This window comes from Myotis brandtii, unplaced genomic scaffold (assembly GCF_000412655.1).
Source record: "Myotis brandtii unplaced genomic scaffold, ASM41265v1 scaffold84, whole genome shotgun sequence".
Lineage (NCBI taxonomy): Eukaryota > Metazoa > Chordata > Mammalia > Chiroptera > Vespertilionidae > Myotis > Myotis brandtii.
The window spans coordinates 4,220,518-4,244,134 of NW_005371410.1; the positions used below are offsets into that span (position 1 = coordinate 4,220,518).

Here is a 23,617-nt window from a genome sequence, read left to right on the forward strand (position 1 = left end):
CTCTCTCATCGATGTTTCTGGCTCTCTATCCCTCTCCCTTCCTCTCTGTAAAAAAATCAATAAAATATATTTTTTAAAAAAAACAAAACTAAAAATGGAACTCCCATTTGACCCAGTGATTCCTCTTCTAGGAATATATCCCAAGAAACTATAAACACCAGTTAGAAAGGATATATGCACCCCTATGTTCACAGCAGCACATTTTACCATAGCTAAGTTTTGGAAACCGCCTAAGTGCCCATCAGCAGATGAGTGGATTAAAAAACTGTGGTACATCTACACAATGGAATACTACGCTGCTGTAAAAAAGAAGGAATCCTTACCATTTGCAACAGCATGGATGGAACTAGAGAGCATTGTGCTAAGTGAAATAAGACAGAGAAAGATAAATATCACTCATTTGTGGAATATAGAGAACAACATAGACTGATGAACAAAAACAGATCCAGAGACAGAGAAGCATCGATCAGACCGTCAAAACTCAGGGGGAAGATAGGGGAGGGTGGGGTAAGGGGGAGAGATCAACAAAAGGACATGTATGCATGCATATAAGCCTAGCCAATGGACATAGACACCAGCGGGGTGAGGACATGAGTGGGGGGTGGTAGGGGTCAATGGGGAGGATAAGGACACATATGTAATACCTTAATAAAGAAAACAAAATTTAAAAAATCAAGAAAAAGTTAGCTAGAAATTGTCCTCTTAAGTACTGCTATAGCCATACCTTACAAATGTTGATGTTATTTTAAAATTTTTATTCATTTTAAAATATTTTCTAATTCACTTTGTAATTTCTTCTTTCTTATTTAGAAGAATGTTGATTAATTTCTAAATATTTGGAGATTTTCAGCTTGTATTGATACCTAATTTAATTCTGGTGTGGTCAGAGAACATACTCTGTATGATTTCAAAACATTTAAATTTATGTTTTATCACCCAGTATATACTGCTGTTATTGTGTGAAATGTTTTATAAATGTCAATTGGGTCAAATTTAAGAATTGTGTTTTTCAGTATTTTTCTATTTGTACTGACTTTCTGCTTTTATGTTCTCTTAATTAGTGAAAGAGAAGTACTGAAATCTCCAACTATAATTGTAGAATTCACTTTTTCTCCTGTTCTATCAGTTTTTGCTTTATTATTTCAGAGCTCTATTGTTAGGTTCATTTAAGATTATGTTTCTTCATGAACTTTCAATTCTTTATTATAAGATACAGAATTTTAAGCTAATTCATTTCCATCTCTCAACATTTTAAAAATGTCTTGCTGTTGTCTTCTGGCTTGCATCGTTTCAGAAACAAAGTTTGCAATTATTCATATCTTTGTCTCTCTATACATCATTTGTCCCTTTTTTGGTTTCTTTTTAAGATTTTTCCTTTATCGCCTTTTGCATAATTTGATTATGATATTATATACTAGCTTTTCTTCTCAAAAATCAGTTATTTCTCTTGCTAGACATATAAGGTACAGATAGAGTCAAAGGGTTTGAATATTTTCAGTTTCCTGCAAAGTTCCTACACATTAATATCTACTGCCAAGGAGCCACTCTGATTTATGAGGACTTGAGTGCTTGACTGCAGGCTCACAAAGGCTTTGGACAGTAGCATTCATTGATTTTACCAACATAAAAAGAATAGCAAAGTTTTGTTGCTTAGTATAGCCAGGGCAATTCCCCAGATTTCCTGTCAAGTTGAGTCCTGTTAGATATAGCACAGGTTTTCTTTTTGATGTGACTTGAAGTTAATACGGAGAATTTTGGCATTTTTCTCATGAACTAATAGGTTTTTAAAATCCTGAAACCTATAACCTTTGCAATTAAATGATGATTATAATGAAAAAAATTGCTGCAATATTTTATATAATTTACAGCTTACGAATAATTTCACATATTTTCTCATTTAGCTTCATGATGATTTGTACTGAGAAGTTTTTGTGGACTCACTCAACTTCATAAACATTGGCTGAATAAAAAAAGATTTTACTGCTAACCATTTTTTAAAGATTTTAAAAATAATAACCTGCTTAAGAGCCCTAGTATTTATTGTCATTTACACAGAAGTTGTTAGTTTTAAATGAAATAAGCCATATTTAAAAGATGATAAAATAAAACTAGATCAGAATGCTTCCCCATTTTTTTGTGTTCTTGTCTCTCTAAGATTAGAAGCGGATTTTCTTTTATTTAAAAGGATAAACAAATATGTTTATATTTTACCACAATATTTCATAGTAAATATTAGTTGTGAAGGGACTCAACAGCAGGATTAATATTGCTTACTTCAGTAGAAGAGAATAATCTCTAAATACCAAACTATACAGGCAGTCCTCGAGTTAGGTCGGACTCGACGTACGTCGTTTCGTGGTTACGTCGCCATCTCCCATTTATTTATAAAGATAAAAGTTCCGTCATTTTGATGTATGTACATATGTGCTTTATGTTTTTTATTATTTATTGCCCACAAGAAAAGGTCAGGAATTGTTATCTTTCTTTTAAATTTTTTTTACTGTTTCACTTCATGACTGCTGTGTATGTGCTCCATGTGAGTGACATAGGTGCTTATGTAGGTGGGTTCCAACTTACGGCAAAAATTGCATTATGTCGCGATCGAGGACCTACTGAATATATAAAAGCCTAATATGCAAATTGTCCCCTCGGGAGTGTAACTGGGGGACCTGGAGTTCGATCTATCGCTATGATGTATGCTGACCACCAGGGGGCGGCGCAGAATGAAGGAAGGCCCCGGCCCGCAGCCAGGGAAAGGAGGTCTACCTCAATATTCTCATGCTTATCCACTTGGTTTAAGCAGTGCCTACATGGAGTATAAATTAGTTAATATGTGCTGAAATGGTAAGGATAAGCTAGATAGGGGGTAGGTATTAGTTAAAATGAAGATTTAACTGCAGAGCCATAATAGTCTTGGCTCCCCAAATTTCACATTTCTAGCACTTATGCAAGAAATGATTACTGTTTTACTTTCTTTATCAAAAACTTAACTCTGTTTTTGTTATTCTACTTTTTATTTTTAAAAGATTTACTTGGCTTTACACTTTTTTGTGACAGGTATCTTCACTCGAGGACAGCTGGGCCTGGTAGACGTCATCTCCCAGTACATTCACTATGACGAGGTCTGTGAGGCGATAAGCATGCTGAGCAGTATGGACTGGGACACGCTGGGCCACCAGTGCTTCGTCAGCATGAGTGCCATTGTGAACCACCTTCTCAGACAAAAGCTGACTCCAGAGAGAGAAGGTCAGAATCGAAATATATTCCATCAGTGGGTTTTGCATGTACATGAAGTACCTTTTATTGAGTCAGTTATTTTTGAGGATGATTTTGAGTTATATTTTTGGAAACTAAGACAAAAATGTTAATGCCTTATTAAAACTGATCAGGTCAGATATCAAATAGTTACTCCTATATGGTATTGACTGTGTAGTATTTATCAACATAAAGAACTTTTCTGTGTATACCTATGTTGGAGCTCACAATGCAGTTATTGTATATTCCAGTGTAAGTTCATGTGTGGAATATGCTCAGATTTCAAACTTTGAACAAGAAGTTCATGTACTGTCTAGGCAGGGTCTGGTAGACAAAGGGCCCCAAACAAACATCCCTACTGCTCCTTTACTTTAGACATCAATATTTTTCTCTCACACCCCAAGTCTTTTGTCCAGAAAATAATCCTTTCCCCTTACTGCGCGTGTGTGTGTGTGTGTGTGTGTGTGTGTGTGTGTGTGTGTGTGCGCGCGCGCCCAGGCTGCTGCTTCTTATTTTCATTCTAACTTGTAGTTCTGATACCCCTTTCCCTTCTGTCTGCTTTCATTTCCCCACCTTCCCCCAGTAAATAATTTTTCCCATAGGATCTCAGATGTTTATTGTCAAAGAGAAATAAAACTGTAAAAAATAAGGGGGGAGGGGACAAATATGTGCCACAATGAAATTAATTTTTATATTTGTCATTTATCAGTATGTTATTTTTATTGATTTACTTATTTACTTAATGTAAAATGCACCTAACCATTTTTGCACTTGCTGCTTTATTTCAAATCTTTGCAAAAAACATTGACATTAATGATGGTAAATCATGACCAATGAGAAAGTGTCCCTAGGTAGTTTGCAAGAGAATATATCAAACAAGAAATATATCAAACATCTTTATTGGAAAGCTTGTTTTCCCCTACTATTTTCTTTGCATATTTATAGATGTTCTTATTCTATTTTATTTTGTTTATAAAGTAAACAAGTTGTTTAGATAGAATTCTGTATATAACCTTCATTTTAGTAATTTTAGAGAAGAATAATCAATAAGAACATGTTTCTTCAGGAAGTTTGCATCATGGGACTTGGCCCAACTCGCAGGAGGCTCGTAATAAGTATTTATTTAATGTTACTTGAATGTGCTTTTTTGAGGTAGCCCAACCCATCTATGGGGATTCCAGGATTTCTACAATGAGAAAATGCCTAGCACGGTGCTTGGCCCACAGTAGGTATTAAAATACTAGTTAGAGCCCTGACCGGTTTGGCTCAGTGGATAGAGCGTCGGCCTGTGGACTGAAGGGTCCTGGGTTCAATTCTGGTCAAGGGCATGTACCTTGGTTGTAGGCACATCCCCAGTAGGGGGTGTGCAGGAGGCAGCTGATTGATGTTTCTCTCTCATCGATGTTTCTAATTCTCTGTCCCTCTCCCTTCCTCTCTGTAAAAAAATCAATAAAATATATATTTAAAAAAATACTAGTTAGAAATAAAAAGAGTATGACTTCAAAATTTTAAGTACTAGATATTACTTTAATATTTCTGCCTGCGGAGTTATTTCAGTCATTTCTTAGCATTGGTACACTCTCAAGATTGGGTACATAATATTAAAAAAAAAAAAAAAAAAAAAAAAAAAAAGCAGAGTCCCTAAGAAAACCTGTTATGGTGCACAAAACTATACAAGATATCCTAAATTTACAGATGAAGAAACATGTAGAAGATTAAATATTTACTGTCACTCAGGACACTGAGAAATTACTAACACCTTAGTGAATTTGTATTGTAAGATTTCTGTATTCTAAGAAAGATTATTAGGTAATTCACAAGTGGACATTATCAGATTTTTGCATTAATAAAGTATATTTTCAGGAACCATATTGGGGAGATATGGAAATAAAAAGCTTGTATGATTATAGGCTATTTAAAAACTGCTTGCATGATGCTAGGTTATCAGAATATGTACATTTAGATAGGTATATGCATTTTCCCCTAAGTAACTGCAAAACACATTTCTAAAACATTCAGAATTCTTTTCTATTGAGATTTATTCTATCTGAATCTAACAAATTTGACATGGTAATTTGTTTTCCTTTTATTAGTGGAACCCAGTGGGCTCTTTTATTTGTAGCCACATTGTGGTTATCTTCGAGGCCGTCATTTCTGTCTTAAACATCAAGCTGGGCTATCTAATGAATCTATAACTGTGCTGGGAGTTACGAGTATTTCATGTAGGCTTGAACGTTTCAGATGTACAAAACATGCTGTCAAGAAAACAAGCAATGGCAAGAGAATCTGGCTTGTTTTCACAATAGCATTGCTGTATTCAATTTTAATCTAAATTGACTGCTGCTTTGAAAGAAAATACCTCTAAAGTTCATCTTACTTCACTGTCTAGATTTGAGATTAAAAAAGAAATTACTTACAGCTTAGCCAAGCCTATAGCAATTACTCTGATGAGGTATTTAATACTTTCAAAACCAAAGATGCCTAAAACTAAAGAATTTCGCTAAATAAAAAATTGTTTATTCAACCAAGTGCTAGTAAGTAGCATAAGAATCAGTGGAGTCTTACTGTGAACTGTAGTGCTCTATCTACTCATACTCTCACCATTATGGTAACTAGATAACTTCCAGGTATTTCTGGGAGGAAATACAACCCTATAGGCATGTCTTGGTAAAGTTGTGAAGTTGGCAGACTGTGCCCCTTTCTTCTAGTTCTAAGCACTCTGGTTTATCAAAACCTGCCCTTTCCTAGGAAGGTGTCAGGTGACCCAGAGCAGATTAGCATGTCGTCCCTCCCAGGAGTGTTAGCTTTCACACCTGGACAAAACCAACAATCTTATTGTTGAGGACAGGATTTAGGGAAGATAAAGGGACTTTCACTGTTGCTTTAAAGTTTTAGTAGGTAGTAAAATCTCTATTACAATAAGGCTATTTTTATTTGTATTATTTTTTAAAAGATTTCGAATATTTCAGTGCTCAATGTGGACAGGTTAGTTTTTGCCCTTCAACTAAGGAGAGTAAATGTTGAGCACAAAGTAAGTTGATTTTACTGGAAATACTAGTTCAAACTGTGTTACTTTGATGAGTCACTGTTTTAATTACCCATTTGTGGTGAGAGGTTGATTCATTATGGATTTCTTCAGTTTTGACAGCTTTTCGTTGTTCAAAGTCATTGTCAGCTTTGCTTCAAGTGAAAGTTTATACACAGGTTTGTTTTTGTACCAGCTGTCATATTCTAATTTCATCTTTCCTGCAACAAGCTCACATTTCATCCAAGTTTGCAAAACCTGACTGACTGCAAACATGAGTATTCTGTTGTAATTGAAGGAGTTTCACTTGTTTTAGTGCTGCTATGTTTGAATTCCACAGCACAGCTCGAGGCAAGCCTTGGAACCTTCTATGCTCCAACAAGACCACTCCTGGACACAACTATATTGGAATATAGAGACCAAATCAGCAAATATGCAAGGAGATTCTTCCACCACTTGCTCAGGTGAATGATATCTTTGGATTGATTAGTATTAAACTAATACCTACATAAGGAGCCATGTTCTTTAATGAGAACATCCCATATTATGTGTACTGGTTTTATAACACCCTAAGGCAGCAATTTTCAACCTTTTTCTTCTCATGGCACACATAAACTAATTACTAAAAGTCTGCGGCACACCAAAAAAAAAAAAATGTTTTTGCCGGTCTGACAAAAAATAAGGTATAATTTTGATTCATTCACATCGGATGGCTATTGTTGTGTTGGTTGTAGTCATTTCTTAATTTGACAGTCTAAGGGAAAAGAAGTCAGTGTCCCTGACTACATCGTCAGGTATTGCATGTTTTAAAACTTCCTGCGACACACTAGTTGAAAACTGCTGCCCTAAGAGAAAAACAAATCTCTTGATATCCTTTATTTAATTCATTCTTGTTTTCCTTTTAATTAATATATTTCAATATTGTTTAGGGCTTTTACATCAACAGCACACTTTAATAGAACTCCCCCTTTAGTGTGAAAGCAAAAAATAGCTGCCGGGTAAAGTCAATTTAAAAATATTAACATTAAAAAAAAAAACTAACTTAATTGTGCTTCGGGCACTAGAGAAATACTTTATTTTCATTGAAGCTAAAAATACAAATGTGCTATAAAAAGCTCTGAGACAGTCGTTGGTTTGCTTTACTTTCAAAATTACTGTGGAAAGATTTGTCCATTGTCCTCTCATGTTGTGGCAAGTTGCTAGCTATACTGCGCCTCTTTTTCTCTGCTTTAAATGGATATAATAAAAATTTTTAACCTTAGGTGTTATATGAAAAATTAGATGTCAGTAAGTTACTCTGAGAAAAGTAATGTAAAAGTTGAAGGACAAATACATATAGCATATCCCATATATATAAAGTTCAAAAAATGGATGGATGGAAGGTAAATGGGTTGACAGAGATAGATGATAGATCGGTAGATATAGTTAGTTTAGAAATACATATAAATATTTAGAAATACATATAAACTATACTGTATGTATAGGTACATATAATATAGTTTAGAAATACTATAAATGAAAACAAAGAAGTGATTAGCACAAAATGTAGGATAGTGCAGAGTGGGTTAAGAGAAATCTAGGAATAGTCATATATGAGCCTCCAAGGTATTAGTAACATTCCATTTCTTAAGATCAATGGGGTATATATCAGAGTCAATTAAAATGGCTATTCTTTTAGCTGAATGTGTACATTTTGTATACTTTTTTATATATGATATATTTTATAACAGAAAGTAATAAAATTTTCCACTCCATGCACCAAAAGGAAGTAATTGAGTTTAGAATTTTAATTTTACTTAAAATATAAATTTGCTATAACTCTATTGAACTCTTTCAACAATTATATATATATATATAGTCCCTTCTTTTTTTCTTAGAACAACCTTTTTAAGGGGATAGTATGAGTTGGCAATTGAGTAAACTATATATAAAGTGGTACTTTTATCTCTATCCAATAGGGAGGCCTTTGGAAAACAGTCATTTTAGAAGCTGAGGAATGTTAATATATTGTTTGAGTTGTGATCTGTAATTGAATTTTGCCTTTTAATCTGAATTACATTAGCATATTTCAAGAGACTTTTCACCCTGAATGAGGCAGTCTTCTACATATGAACCTATGCCAAAAACACTGTGGCTGTCGTTGGACCGAGGGCTTTGTTCTTTGCTCTCACTATTATTTTGTTTTCCCTGTTCCTAGGAAAAATTAATGAGTTCCCTTCTTGCCTGAAGAACACAACAGATTAACATGAATGAAACGGGCGTTTTGGAGGCATACTCTCGGTGGCCTCACTGTGTCTCTCGCCTCTGTGATTTTGTGCAGGGATTAGTTTGTGCATTAGCATTATGTTTCATAATGTGATAGTCATTATTCTATGCTCCTGGCCCTAGAATGCTCATAGCCTGCTAATACTCACATATACTACAGGTGTGCACTTTTTTTGTTCATTTATTTTCCTCAAATGCAATATTCTATTTTTTTTTTTACGTGCTTTGATGGGGTATCTATTATTATTGTTGTTGTTGTTATTAGATTCTAGCTTTTCTGTGTGGTTACATCAGGAATTGAACGTTTTCCCTTGGAATATACTAGGTTTTTCATGTTTCCTTCTATGCATGCTTTGCTACTATTTCTGTTATAATGAGTGTTTATTAGTTCTTTTGACAGTACGCTATACGTGGCATTATGGAAAAACAAAAGTAAGTTTAGAGGAAATTAAATGAGATAGCTTAAAGTTGGAGCCCTTCTCTTGTTTAATCTGCTGCCAAGAAGTTCTCCTGCTTAAGGGAAGAGAAACAAGCCAAAGACTTTTTTGTATTTATGAAGTTCTAGAATTGCATTACTCCATGTACTTTGGCTAGGCAGTATTTTAATACTCTAAAAAAAGTTATTACATAATGGACTAAGTCCTAAACAGTAAACATCATTATACAGAATTTTAAGTTAAAGATGAGAAAAAAGGAATGCTGTGCAGAGTAGGGTTGTGCTTACGATCACTCATTGGTAAAGCCGTTGACTCAGATTGCCTGAGTCCAGATTGAACTGTTGATTAAGAAGAATAAAATATTAGATTGCTTTTAATTTCATGCAACCATAGGAAGAGTGAGTATTATAGTGTGAATTTGTGATGATAGACAATTATACTGTGTGAGTTACTAAAATAAAGTTTTTTTGATACAATTTTGTTTTTATGTTGATAGAGGGAATCCATGGACATCCCTATCCTGAAGGTCTGGGGCAGGATACCCTCTAATCATGGTTGGTTCTTCTGATAACCAGCTCCATCTATAGGGGCTTTTGAAAATCACCTCATTAATATTAACTCAGGTGTGGTTGAAAGGAGCTTGTTATGAATAACAAGACTTTATTTTCACCTTTTTTGGCGTGAGTGTGTGTGTGTGTGTGTGTGTGTGTGTGTGTGTGTGTGTGATGTGCTTTTGAGACAGCTCCGACTCCTGGCAACCCTATGAATGAGTGATGCCCACAATGTCCTGTCCTTAACAGCCCTGCTCAGCTCCTGTAAACTCATGCCTATGGCTTCTTTTATGGAGTCAGTCCATCTCATATTTGATCTTCCTCTTCTCCTGCTGCCTTCGGTTTTTCCCAGTATTATCGTCTTTTCCAAAGAACCTTGTCTTCTCATGATGTGTCTAAAGAAAGACAACGTCAGCCCTAACTGGTTTGGCTCAGTGGATAGAGTGTCGGCCTGCAGACTGAAGGGTCCCAGGTTCGATTCCGGTCAAGGGCATGTGCCTTGGTTGCAGGCACATCCCCAGCAGGGGGTGTGCAGGAGGCAGCTGATCCGTGTTTCTCTCTCATCGATGTTTCTAACTCTCTATCCCTCTCCCTTCCTCTCTGTAAAAAAAATCAATAAAAATATATTTTTTAAAAAAAAAGAAAGACAACTTAGTTTTGTCTCCACCAACGTGTCAGGCTTAATTTGCTCTATGATCTACTTGATCCTCTTTCTGGCAGTCCAGGGAATCCATAGAGTTCTCCTCCAACCCCATATTTCAAATGAATCTTTTTTTTTCCTATCAACTTCCATCACTGTCCAACTTTTATATCTGTACACAGCATTTAGGAAGAGGAGGGTGTGGATGATCATAGCCTTGGTCTCTAATGGCACAGCTCTGCTCTTAGTAATCTTTCCTAATTCTGCCCTTCTGAGTCTCCCCTCCTCTTGATTTTTTTGGCTGCAGTCTCCATTTAAATTGCTGATGTATCAAGGTAAGCAATTTCAGTGCCTTCATTGTCTATTAGAAGTTGTGCATCTCTTCAGTAGTCATGATTTTTGTTGTCTTCATCTTCAAATGCAGTCCTACTTTGGTACTTTCTTCTTTCAGTTTCATCAGAAGTCATTTCAAGTCATTGCTACATTCTGCCAGTAAGATGATATCATCTGCATATATTTCTTTCACCAATTTTAACTGCTCCTTCCTCTGAGTCTAGTCCAGTTTTTTTTTTAATATGTTCAGTGTACACATTAAACAAACAAGGAAATAAAAGGTGTAACACCTTCCCCTATAGGAAACCAGTCTCTCCATATTCTGTCCTGGCAGTGGCTTCCTGTCCACAATACAGGTTACACATAAGGGCAATCAGGTACTGAGGCACACCCATTCCTTTCTGAGCAACTGCCAGCTTCGCATGATCTACACAGTCAAAAGTTAGTCTAACCTTCTGATATTCTTCGGAGCAGTGCAGTATCCAGCAAGTGCTCCCAATCAGGTCTCAAGTGCCTCTTCCTTTTTGAACCCAGATGAAAATCCTACATTTCCTACTTCATATAAGGTGGAAGCCTTTATTGCTTCACCTTGAGCATCACCGTACTTGCATGGGAATTAGAGCAAAGGTCCTGTAGATACTGTACTCTTTGGCATCTCCTCCCTGAAAACTGGAAAGTACATTGAACCTTTCCTATCAGTAGGCCATTGTTTTGTTTTCCATATTTGTTGACATATTTTTGTGAGGATTTTGACAGATTCACTGCTGGTGGCTTGAAATAATTCTCTTTGTATCTCACTTACCCCTGGTGATTTATTTCTTCCCAATTCATTCAGGGCAGCTTTCACTTCACTGTTTAGATTGCAGGTTTGTTATAGGAATATTCTGCTAAACTATCTGTCATCCTTTTGTCTTTTCTGTAGAGAATTTCAGTAAATAGAGGGAATCCATGAACAATCCTTTCCCTTTATTTTTTCCTGGTCAGATAATGTGCTTCATTATTAGTATTCAGCATTCTTCATCTAGGTTTGAATTTCCCTGTTATTTCTTGCATTTTCTGGTAGAGATCTCTGATTTTTTCTTTTTTGTTCTCTTCTATCTCCTTACATTGACTATTGTAAAAGTTCTCTTTATTTCTAAATGATAGTTGTTGAAAAACTGCATTCAGGTTTCTAACCCTACTTTGGTCACCTTTTGCTTTTGCCTCTCACCTGTCTCTGACAGTTTTTAGTTTTTCTCCTCTCAAGCATCTTTTTTTTTTCTTTCCTTTCTACTTCCAGCATTGTCTTTGTGCATTCTTTCCAAATAATATTTCTAGTGTCAGTCTGCAGTTCTGATTCTTGGTCACTTAAGTTTAACAGTGCAAATCTATATTTTATGTGAGTTTTAAGTCCATTAGGAACATTATTCACATTATATTTTGGCACTACAATTCTTTTATTACTCTTCAGCTTTACTCCAGTGTTTGATATTAACAGTTCATGGTCAGTACCAGTCTGCTCCTGGTCTTGCTTTGGCAGAAACAGCACAGTTTCTTCATCTTCTACTTCCAATTACATAGTCTATTTGATTTTTTATTGGCCATTTGGTGGTATCCATTTGCTCTATCACCTAGGAAATTCCAAGAGTTTTAGGAGCTCTGTGCGAGGAACAAGACAAAGACCAAAGATATATTTCTTATTATAAATCACAATATCAGAAAAGGCCAATGCGCTTTGCTTAAATTAAGTTCACAAGGTGATTGTTTACTTCTCAGCCTCCATGAAATTGAATAGTACTCCAGAATTACTGAATAGGGAAATACCAACAAGTAGGAGCTTTTATTATAAACTAGAGGCCCGGTGCACAAAAATTTGTGCACTCGGGGGGGGGGGTTCCTCAGCCTGGCCTGTGCCCTCTCGCAGCCTGGGACCCCTCAGGGGATGACCACCTGCTGGCTTAGGCCCGCTCCCCGGGGGATTGAGCCTAAGCTGGCAATCAGACATCCCTCTGGCAGCCCGGGAGCCCTCGGGGGATGTCCACGTGCCAGCGGGGAGCAGGCCTAAGCTGCAGTCTGACATCCTTAGCGCTGCTGAAGAGGTGGGAGAGGCTCCCACCACCACCGCTGTACTGGCAGCCGTCAGCCTGGCTTTTGGCTGAGCAGAGCTCCCCCTGTGGGAGCGCACTGACCACCAGGGGGCAGCTCCTGCATTGAGCATCTGCCCCCTGGTGGTCAGTGTGTGTCATAGTGACCAGTGATTCCCAGTTGTTCTGCTGTTAGGGTCAGTTTGCATATTACCCTTTTATTATATAGGATAGAGGCCTGGTGCATGGGTGGGGGCTGGCTGGTTTGCCCTGAAGGGTGTCCTGGATCAGGGTGGGGGTGCCGCTGGAGTTCCTGGCCAGCCTGGGTGAGGGGCTGATGAGTGTTTGCAGGCTGGTCACACCCCCTTCAGGGTGGGGGTCCCCACTGGGGTGCCTGGCCAGTCTGGGTGAGGGACTGAGGGCCGTTTTCAGGCTGACCAAGCCCCCCCCTCCCAGTGACGGAAGCTCCCAGCTTCTCTTTTATTTCTTTTTTTTTTTTATTCTGGGATTTATTTACCTTCTATAATTGAAACTTTGTAGCCTTGAGAGGAGCTCAGAGCTGGCCAGGGCGGGCGGGAGGAAAGGTTGGCTTCCTCCATCGCCAGGAGCAATCCAAGCCTCCTGCTCGCTCCAGCTTCATGGCCACGGCCGACTGAAAGCAGGTCTGGGGTTTATTTACCTTCTATAATTGAAACTTTGTTGCTTTGAGTGGAGCTCAGAGCTGGCCGGGGCAGGCGGGAAGCTTGGCTTCCTCCATCATTGGGGCAACCAAGCCTCCTGCTTGCTCCAGCTCTGTGGTTGCCGGCCGCCATCTTGGTTGGGTTAATTTGCATATAGTCACGCTGATTGGCTGGTGGGCGTGGCTTTAGGCGTAGCAAAGGTACAGTCAATTTGCATGTTTGTCTGTTATTAGTGTAGATAAATAGAAACTATAATAGCAACTTCTAGGTATTAAAACATTTCAAATGCATGTGCCATATATGAAGCTTATTTTACTAACATGGAAATATAAAGGATTAATAATTTATTTTACTTATTCCCCTCTTAACTATAAGACTTGTTTTCTGACTCAAATGGTATAATGTGATTGTGTCAGAGAGTCATGCTTTTTAAAAACTTATAAAAGAATAAGCAAAATATTAGGAAAGGAAGCTTTATTACCTAGGAATAAAAATACTGTTTATGACATATTTGTGGGGAAGTGTATTGATGTCTGCATTTTCCTTTGCAATACAATAAGAAAGTGAGATGAAATGATGGATAGAAAGGGAGATTGGTAGATATGTGATTAAACAATATTGTAATGTGACAGTGATAGAATCTGTGTGCTAAATAAATATCTTTTCAACTTTCTTGAATGTTTGAACAGTTTTATAGTAAGATACTGAGGGGAAATATATATTAAGTCAAATTTACACTTAGATTCGGGGGGGCACTAGAGACTAGTCTTTTGAAAGTGGTTCCTAGCTTATGCAAAATATACATGATAGGCAAAAAATACTTGTTTTGTAACTAAAAATGTTATTAACTAATTCAATTTCTAAATGGCTTTTTCAGTTATACTTTTCAGTAATGGACCATTACTGAAAAATTATATGAAATGCATTCAAAGAATACGAATAGTAAAATAATTACCAAAGAATATTTAGGGGATAAGACAGAATGATCTTCAGAGAAAAACTTCCTGGTTAGAAAATCTAAAATGCTAGATAATGTGTTTAAAATACTTGTTTAAAGCATGGTTGACCTGGCAGGAAAGTAAGGGAAACACTCAAAGATTGAAATGACAAGGATGCTTGATTCCATAAGAGTAAGCAAATTCAAAGTTTGCCTTGAAGGCATCTGCTGGCAGTGAGGTGCTTGGTTTACAAAGGCTGTGTACTCAGTCAGAGACAAAGCTTTGGGCTGAAGTGACCTAGGAGATGAGGTCAGAGACCCCACATCAATCCACAGCCCTCGAAGGGCAATGTCTTCCCTGAGAGAACTAGAAGGAAGGAAGATAGGAGATGCAAGAAGGAATGGTGGGCAACAGTTAATTGGGCTGTGTGTCCTTTTATTGTTGAGAATTCTTTATCCATTCTGGATACTAGACCCTTTTCAGATATATTATTTGTACGTATTTTCTTCCATTTTCACTTTTTGGATAGTGCTTGGTGCACAAAAGGTTTTTCTTTTTTATGAAGCCCAGTTTTTTGACTTTTTCTTTTGTGGTTTGTGCTTTCGGTGTCGTATTTAAGAAACCATTGCCTGCCTGGTCTGGTAGCTCAGTTGGTTGGAGCATTGTGGCACAGTCCCATACACTCAAAGGTGGCATGTTCGATTCCTGTTAGGTCAATGTTCAATTCCTAGGTAGACTCCAGTTGGGGCGCATACAAGAGACAACTGATTGATTTTTCTTTCTCACATAAATGTTTCTTTCTCCCTCTCTCTCTCCCTTCCTCTTTCTATAAAAAGCAATGAAAACATATCCTTGGGTGAGTAAAAAAAAATTAAAAAAAGAAGCCATTGTCTAATCTGAGGTCAGGAAGATTTATTCCTGTTTCATTCTAAGAATTTTATAGTTTAAGCTGTTACCTTTATGTCTTTGATCCATTTTGAGTTAATATTTATATACTAGAGGCCCAGTGCATGAAATTTGTGCACTGGGAGCAGGGTCCCTCAGCCCGGCCTGTGCCCTCTTGCAGTCCAGGAGCCCTTGCTCCTTACTGCCCGCCTGCTCGCTGCTCCTTACCATTCAGCTCGCTCCCACCTCCACTGCTGCTGCACTCTCCAGCTTTAAGCCTGGCTGAGCGGCGCTCCCCCTATGGGAGTACACTGACCACCGGGGGCAGCTCCTGCATTGAGCATCTGCCCCCTGGTGGTCAGTGCACATCATGGTGACCGGTTGTTCTGGTTGTTCTGCCATAATGGTTGCTTAGGCTTTTATTATATAGACTAGAGGCCCGGTGCATGATCGGGGTTCGGGGGCCGATTGGGGGTGGAGCTGGCTGGGGGGAGGGGTCACGGGAGGTTGGCCAGCCAGTCCTGCCCCCTGGTCGAACTCCAGGTCCAACTCCCTGTTGAGAGGACAATTTGCATATTAGCCTTTTATTATATAAGATGGTGTAAAGTAGTGATCCACATTCATTCATTTACATGTGGTTATCTAATATTCCCAGTACCATATTGCCTAGAAGGGAAGCAAGTTCCATTTTTCTACTCAGCCTTCTCTGACATCATCCTATTGAGGGAAGGGGAGTAGGGGAGGGTGTGGGACTCCTGTTTCAGTCTGGCAAGGTTGAAAGCCACTAACTATTGCCGGTATGGGTGGGGCCACAGTTTTGCTTGGTTTTGGCTGGTATAAAGCAGTTATTTCTAGAAAGTTTTCTCTCTTACTATGCTGTCCCATTGCCTGGTCCTTTGGCTAGAGAAATCAGACTTTTGTTCGGGCTCTCTTTCTTCTCTGTACCCATTGGCATGTTTGGGTCGCTGACTTCTCTAATTTCAATTCTGGAATACATGAGGCAAAATGAACATCAGAAACTTACCACTGGTTTTCCTTGGGTCCCAAGGTTCCTAAGCTGGCCTGCCTTCTCTCCACCTTTCATACTCTTATGTTTGTTTTTATATATAAGTCAAGGTTTTAAAATTGTACTTAGAGGGAGGGATTGGAAAAAGTATTCCTATCACTCTTAGAAGTGGAAGCCTCTTAATACATTTTTTAAAACCCTAAAAGCCCATCCATTGTTGCTTCTGACAGTACTGGGTCCTATTCATAGTCTTGAAACTGCACTGTTAACACAAATATCACTGATGACCCAGATAAGATTAACACATTTTCTGCACACTCTTTGAGTAGTATAGTGTTTTACTTTCTAGGCACCTCTCTTCTCTTTCTCTCCCTTTTCTTGTCCTTCTTCCCCTCCCCCTTACACACACACACACACACACACACACACACACACACACACAATTAACATAGAAAAATGGGATTCTACCAGGATATGCATGTGACAATACCTTAATAAAAAGGAAAAATTAAAACCCTCCACTCCAAATTTTCAAGTGAAATTCCTTGAGATGCTACTCTCTCTTCACTTCCCTCACTTCTACTGTCGGCAGAAGAATGAGAGATTAGGCTGGTGCTCGGCCAGGCCATCTACTACCAGCATAAAATGGAACAGGAGGAGTTTTCTACCCTACATGGTGTGACTAGACTCAGGAGGCTTTAGTTTCAAACTGCTTCTTTATTTTTGCTCTCTACAGAATCTTCTACAAATTTTTCTTTAAAAAGTCATTCACTCAACAAATAATTATTTACTTTGTGCCACCCACTATGCCGAGTGGAGAATAGAGCTCAAAGCTCTATGTTGTTGTGTCTGCTGAGGATGTAACCCTGTGCTTAGTATAATTTAGGGTCAGGGTCGGTGATCAGTTTCAGAATAGTCCAATTTATACATTTATTATCTCACTATTATTTTTGCCACAATATTACTTGTTTATTAGTCTTGATTACTTTATATGAACCACTGTATAATTCTTTCTGACATATTCTCACTTAGTTCTTCTCCATTTTATCACTTTTATATATAAGGTGTCCCAAAAAAATGTATACACATACATTTTTGATAGCTCAATTTATGTTTCTTTCTTTTTAGACTTAACCGATTGGAATTAATAATTATTTAAAGTGTTTATATACTTTTGGCGGACACCCTATAGTTTATTTCCTTTTCAGTGACTTATCTATAGTTACTCTTCAAGAGCCTTAGTCTTTTCTGACTACATGTAGGTGATTAAGGAAGGTCACCATAAATTCTGACCTGGCCTTTCTCAGTGCTAGATACATGTCCTTCCTTTTCTTTATCTTCCCCTGCCACGAGCACACACTATTGAGATCTGCAAGAGATGGAAGAGGGACATACATAAATTTAACTAATTGACTAAATTCATGTTCCCATAGTTAAAATTGTTTAGATATCACATCCGGACAATTGACATTTATCATTAGAATGAAGTACATTTGGTTCCCTGAGCTGACTGTGTAGTCATCCTGATAGGTTCACTCAGTAGAACATGGCTTTCCTGTTCAGTTTAAATGATCAATACAGTGAAAGACCTACAGCTGGAATGGAAGAGAGGCTGCAGAGAATTATTGAAATAAAGGATGGGATTTGACAGACTGGGGCTTGAGCACAAGAAGTGTGGAAGAACAGGTGCCTGGGTTGTTATCTGCATTTTTCATTAACATCTGTTTTTAGACTGAAGCACCTTGCTGAGAATGCTGTACTGTACTTGTGTTCCGAGATAAACACCGACTGTTGAGAAGCTGCTAAATAGTAAGAGGTTAGTAAAACGGAAAGGTTTTCCTTGAGAGAAAGAAACAATGGAGGTTCACTCACTGGATATAGATGTCTAAGGGAACCCCCATTAAAACTGTTAGGTTTTTAAATCCTTTATTTTGATACTTAATATGTAAGTGGAAGGTAAGAAAAGTCACAATCCATAATAAAAGTGTTTACATCTGCTTATACCTGGGCTTGGGACTTGGAGGTGGTTCTGAAGGTATTTTTGCTTTATATTCATTGTTGAATATTGAAAAGAACATATTTGTGCATTAAGTTCATAATTAAAATAGAATAAAAAACAGAAATCTGTATGTTTGGCATATTGTGGCAATTAAAGAATTTTTCTTGTTGGAAAAAATGGAAAGAATTTAGAAAATAAAAAAATAAAAGGTAATAAGGGTTTGAGTAAGGCAGGAAAAGTAGTTTTCTTGATTATCTTTTGATGGTTAGAAAAATGTTTACTAACATCATCTAACAGTTGAGACTCTAACCGTAAAATAGCAAGTGCTTAAATTTCTCCAGATAACCAGTTCATAACTCTGAAGTTACCCCAAGACACAAACTTCCATTATTTGCCCTTTAGTCTGATGCAAAGCTTGATTTGTTTAGCATTGTTTGGGGGGAAATGTTTGAATGGATACCACTTTTTTACATCTATCTATAATAATAAAAGCATAATATGCAAATCGACCGAACAGCAGAACAACCGTCCGGAAGACCATGCTATGACATGCACTGGCACCAGGCCAGCCAAGGTGGGTGCAATGCGATTGGTCAAGGGGCCCCGCCATCGCCCCACAATCACCCCGCAGAGGGAGTCCCAAGCCACCAGCCGGTGGGGCTATCAATGGGGGGAAGGAGGGTGGCAATGATAGATTGCAGAGCCCCAGCTGAGTGGTTAGGGCCTTCCTCAACTGGGCGATCGATCTGGGGGCCCTGCGATCAATCACCCTGCAGAGGGAGGCCCAGGCCAGCCAGGTGATTGCACCCCACACCTGTTGCCTGCAGAGGAAGGTGACCGGTGGCGGGGGAGGAGGGGGCAGTACTACACAGATGGCAAGCAGTGGCAGCAGTGGGGGCAGGTCCAGCTTCTGGCAGCCAGGGGAAGGAAAGCCCCCATAGGCCTTGATTGCCAGCCAGGCTTTGGGACCCTACCCGAGGGGTCCCAGATTGCGAGAGAGCGCAGGCCGGGCTGAGGGACATACTCCCCCCCACCCTGTGCATGAATTTCATGCATCGGGCCTCTAGTATCTACACTAATAAAAGACAAAGATGCTAATTGACCGTACCTTTGCTATGCCCAAGCCATGCCCACCAGCCAATCAGAGCAACTATATGCAAATTAACCCAACCAAGATGGCGGCTGGCAGCCATGGAGCTGGAGCAAGCAGGAGGCTTGGCTGCCCCGGCGATGGAGGAAGCCAAGCTTCCCACCTGCCCTGGCCAGCTATGGCCTCCACTAAAGGCAACAAAATTTCAATTATAGAAGCTAAATAAATCCCAGATAACCTGCTTCCAGCCAACCTCCACTGGGAGCTTGGGTGGCTGGGGGCCATGGCCAGCCTGCAAACAGCCATCAGTCCCGCACCCAGGCTGGCCACACCCTCATGGGGTAAGGGTCCCCACTAGGGGGGCTTGGCCAGCCTGCAAACAGCCATCAGCCCCTCACCCAGGCTGGCCAGGCACCCCAGTGGGGACCCCCACCCTGAAGGGGGTGTGACCAGCTGCAAACAACCATCAGCCCCTCACCCAGGCTGGCCAGGCACCCCAGCGGGGGCCCCCACCCTGATTCGGGACACCCTTCAGGGCAAACCAGCCGGCACCCACCCAAGCACCAGGCCTCTATCCTATATAATAAAAGGGTAATACGCAAATTGACCCTAATAGCAGAGCGACTGGGAATCACTGGTCACTATGACACACACTGACCACCAGGAGGCAGACATTCAATGCAGGAGGTGCCCCCCTGGTGGTCATTGTGCTCCCACAGGGGGAGCTCTGCTCAGTCACAAGCCAGGCTGACTGCTGTCAGTACAGCGGTGGTGGTGGGAGCCTCTCCCGCCTCCTCAGCAGTGCTAAGGATGTCCAACTGCAGCTAGGCCTGCTCCCCGCTGGCAAGTGGACATCCCCCGAGGGCTCCCAGGCTGCCAGAGGGATGTCTGACTGCCAGCTTAGGCCCAATCCCCCAGGGAGCGGGCCTAAGCCAGCGGGTGGTCATCCCCCGAGGGGTCCCAGACTGCGAGAGGGCACAGGCCAGGCTGAGGGACCCTCCCAAGTGCACAAATTTTTGTGCACCGGGCCTCTAGTATACTATAAAAGCCTAAGTGGCCGGAAGCTATGACACCTAATGACCACCAGGGGGCAGACGCTCAACACACAGGCATGGAAACATGGAACAGACTGATGAATCTCAGAGGGAAGGTAGGACGGGGGAGGGCGGGAAGAGATTAACCGAAGATCTTATATGTATACTAGAGGTCCGGTGCACAGATTCGTGCACTGGTGGGGTCCCTTGGCCTGGCCTGCGGGGATTTGGCCGAAACTGGCAGTCTGACATCCCCCAAGGGGTCCCGGATTGTGGGAGGGCGCAGGCCAGGCTGAAGGATCCCAACAGTGCACGAATCCAGGGTAGGATTCCTGGTCAGAGCTCATACAGGAGGCAACATAAAGCTGCCAATCTGAGTCTACAAATAAGTGTTATTCTATAAGTACAATTTTAGAAATCATGAATTTTACTTATCAAGAGGCATTTTGGTTGTTTGGATGGGGCTGTTACATATAAAGCCTCTGTTAACATCCATGTGCAGGTTTTCATGTAGATAGGAGTTTTTACTTCTCTCTGATAAATGCCCAGGAGTGTGCTTACTAAGTTATATGCTAGGTAGTGTGGTTTTAGTACTATATAAGCTGCTATACTATTTTTATAGTGACTGTGTCATTTTGCATTCCCATCAGCAATGTATGAAAGATCCAGTTTCTCCTCATCCTTGCTAGCATTGTCACTATTTTTAACTTTAGCTGTTATAATAGATGTGTACTGATATTTCATTGTGGTTTTATTTGCATTTTTCTAATGGCCAGTGATGTTGAGGATCTTTTCATGTGTTTATTTTCCATCTGTATGCTCTGGTGAAATATCTCTTCATGTCCTTTGTCTATTTTCTAATTGGATTGTTTGAAAATAGACTTTTTAAAGTTTGTGGATGTGCTTTGGAAATGAAAATTTTTATTTTGTAAGCATGAGAGAAATATTGCAATATCATTTGATGTCACTGTTGATGTTTAAATGTAGATGCAGGAGCCAGAATGTTGTGCTCAGATTATGCTAAGATGCAAACATTGGGGAGATAGTACTGAGAAATAAATGTAGAAGGGAGGGAGAAGGCGGAAAAGGAGACAGAGGAGAGATGGAGAGTAGAAAAAGGAAAGAAGAGATGGGATAGAGATAATGGGCAGAATGGAGAAAGGGGATAAGATATATAGCAACTCCAAGGAAGAAGATGAGGACTATGTTAAAGCTGAGTGCACTGTCGGAACAAGGGCTTTTCTCAGGGTCTGGAAAGTGTCTCTAAGAGACTGAGGTAGGCCATATAGAAGTTTCTGGGGTTTTTAAAATGAGTTGTAACCTGCAAAGTGATGAATTTACTTGCATTGTATCTAAACTAACTGTTTGTGGTGGAGTTGAAAGTTAATTGGAGTAGCCCTAGCCAGTTTGGCTCAGTGGATGGGGCATCGACCTGTGGACCAAAGGGTCCTGGGTACTTTTCCTGGTCAGAGCTCTCTCTGTCTTTTCCTCTCTCTTCCACTCTCTCTAAAAATCTATGGAAAAATATCCTTGGGTGAAGATTAAAAACAAATAAGCAAACAAACAAAAGCTAATTGGAGTAAAGGAATGTGACTTTCCCCGCAGCCCCAATCACCAGTTATCCCCTCTATGCCCTCTTCTTCCTCCACCCACGCACCCTTCCCACCTCGGAAATTACCACACTGTTGTCCATGTCCATTAGTTCTCTCTCTTTTTATTTTCTTTATTGCTCAATCCCTCCACCATCCCCCAACATGCACAACCCTACCACCCCCAGAGCTGTCTGCCTGCTCTCTAATCTGAGTCTCTCATTATTTTGCTTGGTAGTTCAGTTTGTTCATTAAATCCCACACATTGGAAGCAGCCCAAGTATCCATCAGTAGATGAGTAGATAAGAAGCTGTGGTATATTCACATAATGGAATACTACTCTACCAATAAAAGGAAGGACATTTTACCCTTTGTGACAGCATGGGTGGACTTGGAAAGTAGTATGCTAAGTGAAATAAGCCAGTCAGAGAAAGACAAGCACCATAGGGTTTCACTTATATGTGGAATTTAAGAAATATGACTTTTTATCCCAGTTCTACCAAACACTAAGAGATCTTTGACAAGCTCTTATCTGTAAAATGGGAAGTGACGTCCTCTGCCTTTCATATCTCAAGGAGTACTGTATCCAATAAAGCAATTACTGGGAAAATTTTTACATCTGTAAAGTAGTCCACAAATAAAAATTGTGAGTGATAATTTTTAAAAACCATGGAAAATAGGAGCAGGACTGAAATATTAAATGAATGCTTTAAATTAGTTTTACAGAGAGAAGTACTTCACCAATTTTCATTAAAAAGCTAGTACACTAGGACGTAAATGTAGCAGGAATCTGTAAATTCATGTCAGATTCACCTGTTTGTAAGGCATGAACACAAGCTTCCAAGGCCCAGAGCTCCTGCATGTGTGTCACTGGACTTAATGGAGGCGAGGGAAAGGGTCTGGCACCCCGAGGTTGTCTTAGTCCGTTTGGACTGCTATAACAAAATACCATAAATTGGGTGGTTTATAACAGCAGAAATTTATTTCTCATGGTTCTGGAGGGTGGAAAGTCCAAGATCAAGGTCCCAGCAAGGTCCCAGCAAGGTCCCATTCTGGTGAGGGCCCTCTTCCTGGTTCTCTGTGTCCGCACCTGGTGGAAGGGGTGAGGGAGCTCTCTCGGGCCTCTTTTATATTAATCCCACTCACCAGTCTCTGCTCTCATGACCTAGTAACTTTCCAAAGGCTCCACCTAATGGTCTTAACACCATAATGTTGGGAATTAGGTTTTAAACGTGTAAACGGAGGCAGGGGAGGAGGACCAGCATTCAAACCATAGCAGGGGGCTATGCTTAACAGCCTTCTTTACTGCAGGAGACACTGGTTCTAGGCTCCTTTCCTCTTTGCTTTTAAGCCCAGACTAAATCAGACTATTAAATGGTGTTCTACCTTCCAGCTGTTGTATTTTCAAGTATAGCTTTCTGTGACTTCTCAAATTTATTCATTTCATGATATAACTAAACATCTACTCAGTTTGTGTATTGTTTTACTACTGAATTATAATACTATTCAAAATGTATCAGCAGTAAACATTGAAAATGGCTTCATATTAATGTCTGAAGCAGATTTATTTCCATATATTAACTTACTTATCACTGTAATCCCATAAAGTTGGATAGAAGAAATTATATTGTTTTTATCTATAAGAAATAGGAAGCACAGGAAAGTGGTGCATATTTAACACTGTTCCAACATCTTTTTAAACTAAAGATATTTAGCATTTTACGTTGTTTCAAAACAGTTTTTATTATTTAACCAAATTTCAGGCTTGGGAACAGGAAAGAGGAAAGGCCTAAAAGAGTATGTAGGTTGGCTATTTGAATTTGTGTA

The 23,617-nt window shown here is 39.6% G+C and overlaps 1 protein-coding gene across 4 annotated transcripts in view; it reads left to right on the plus strand.

The window, feature by feature from the left end:
- WDPCP (WD repeat containing planar cell polarity effector) overlaps positions 1-23,617 on the plus strand; it is a 246,207-nt gene that overhangs the window by 117,047 nt on the left and 105,543 nt on the right. For all 4 annotated transcript variants that reach the window (XR_314622.2, XM_014532062.1, XM_014532063.1 and 1 more), the window contains exons 11-12: positions 3,058-3,246; positions 6,621-6,744. Coding sequence is in view for 3 of the 4 variants with exons in the window: in XM_014532062.1 (XP_014387548.1) it covers positions 3,058-3,246; positions 6,621-6,744 (313 nt within the window). In the remaining variant the exon portion in view is untranslated. The remainder of the gene's footprint in view (positions 1-3,057; positions 3,247-6,620; positions 6,745-23,617) is intronic.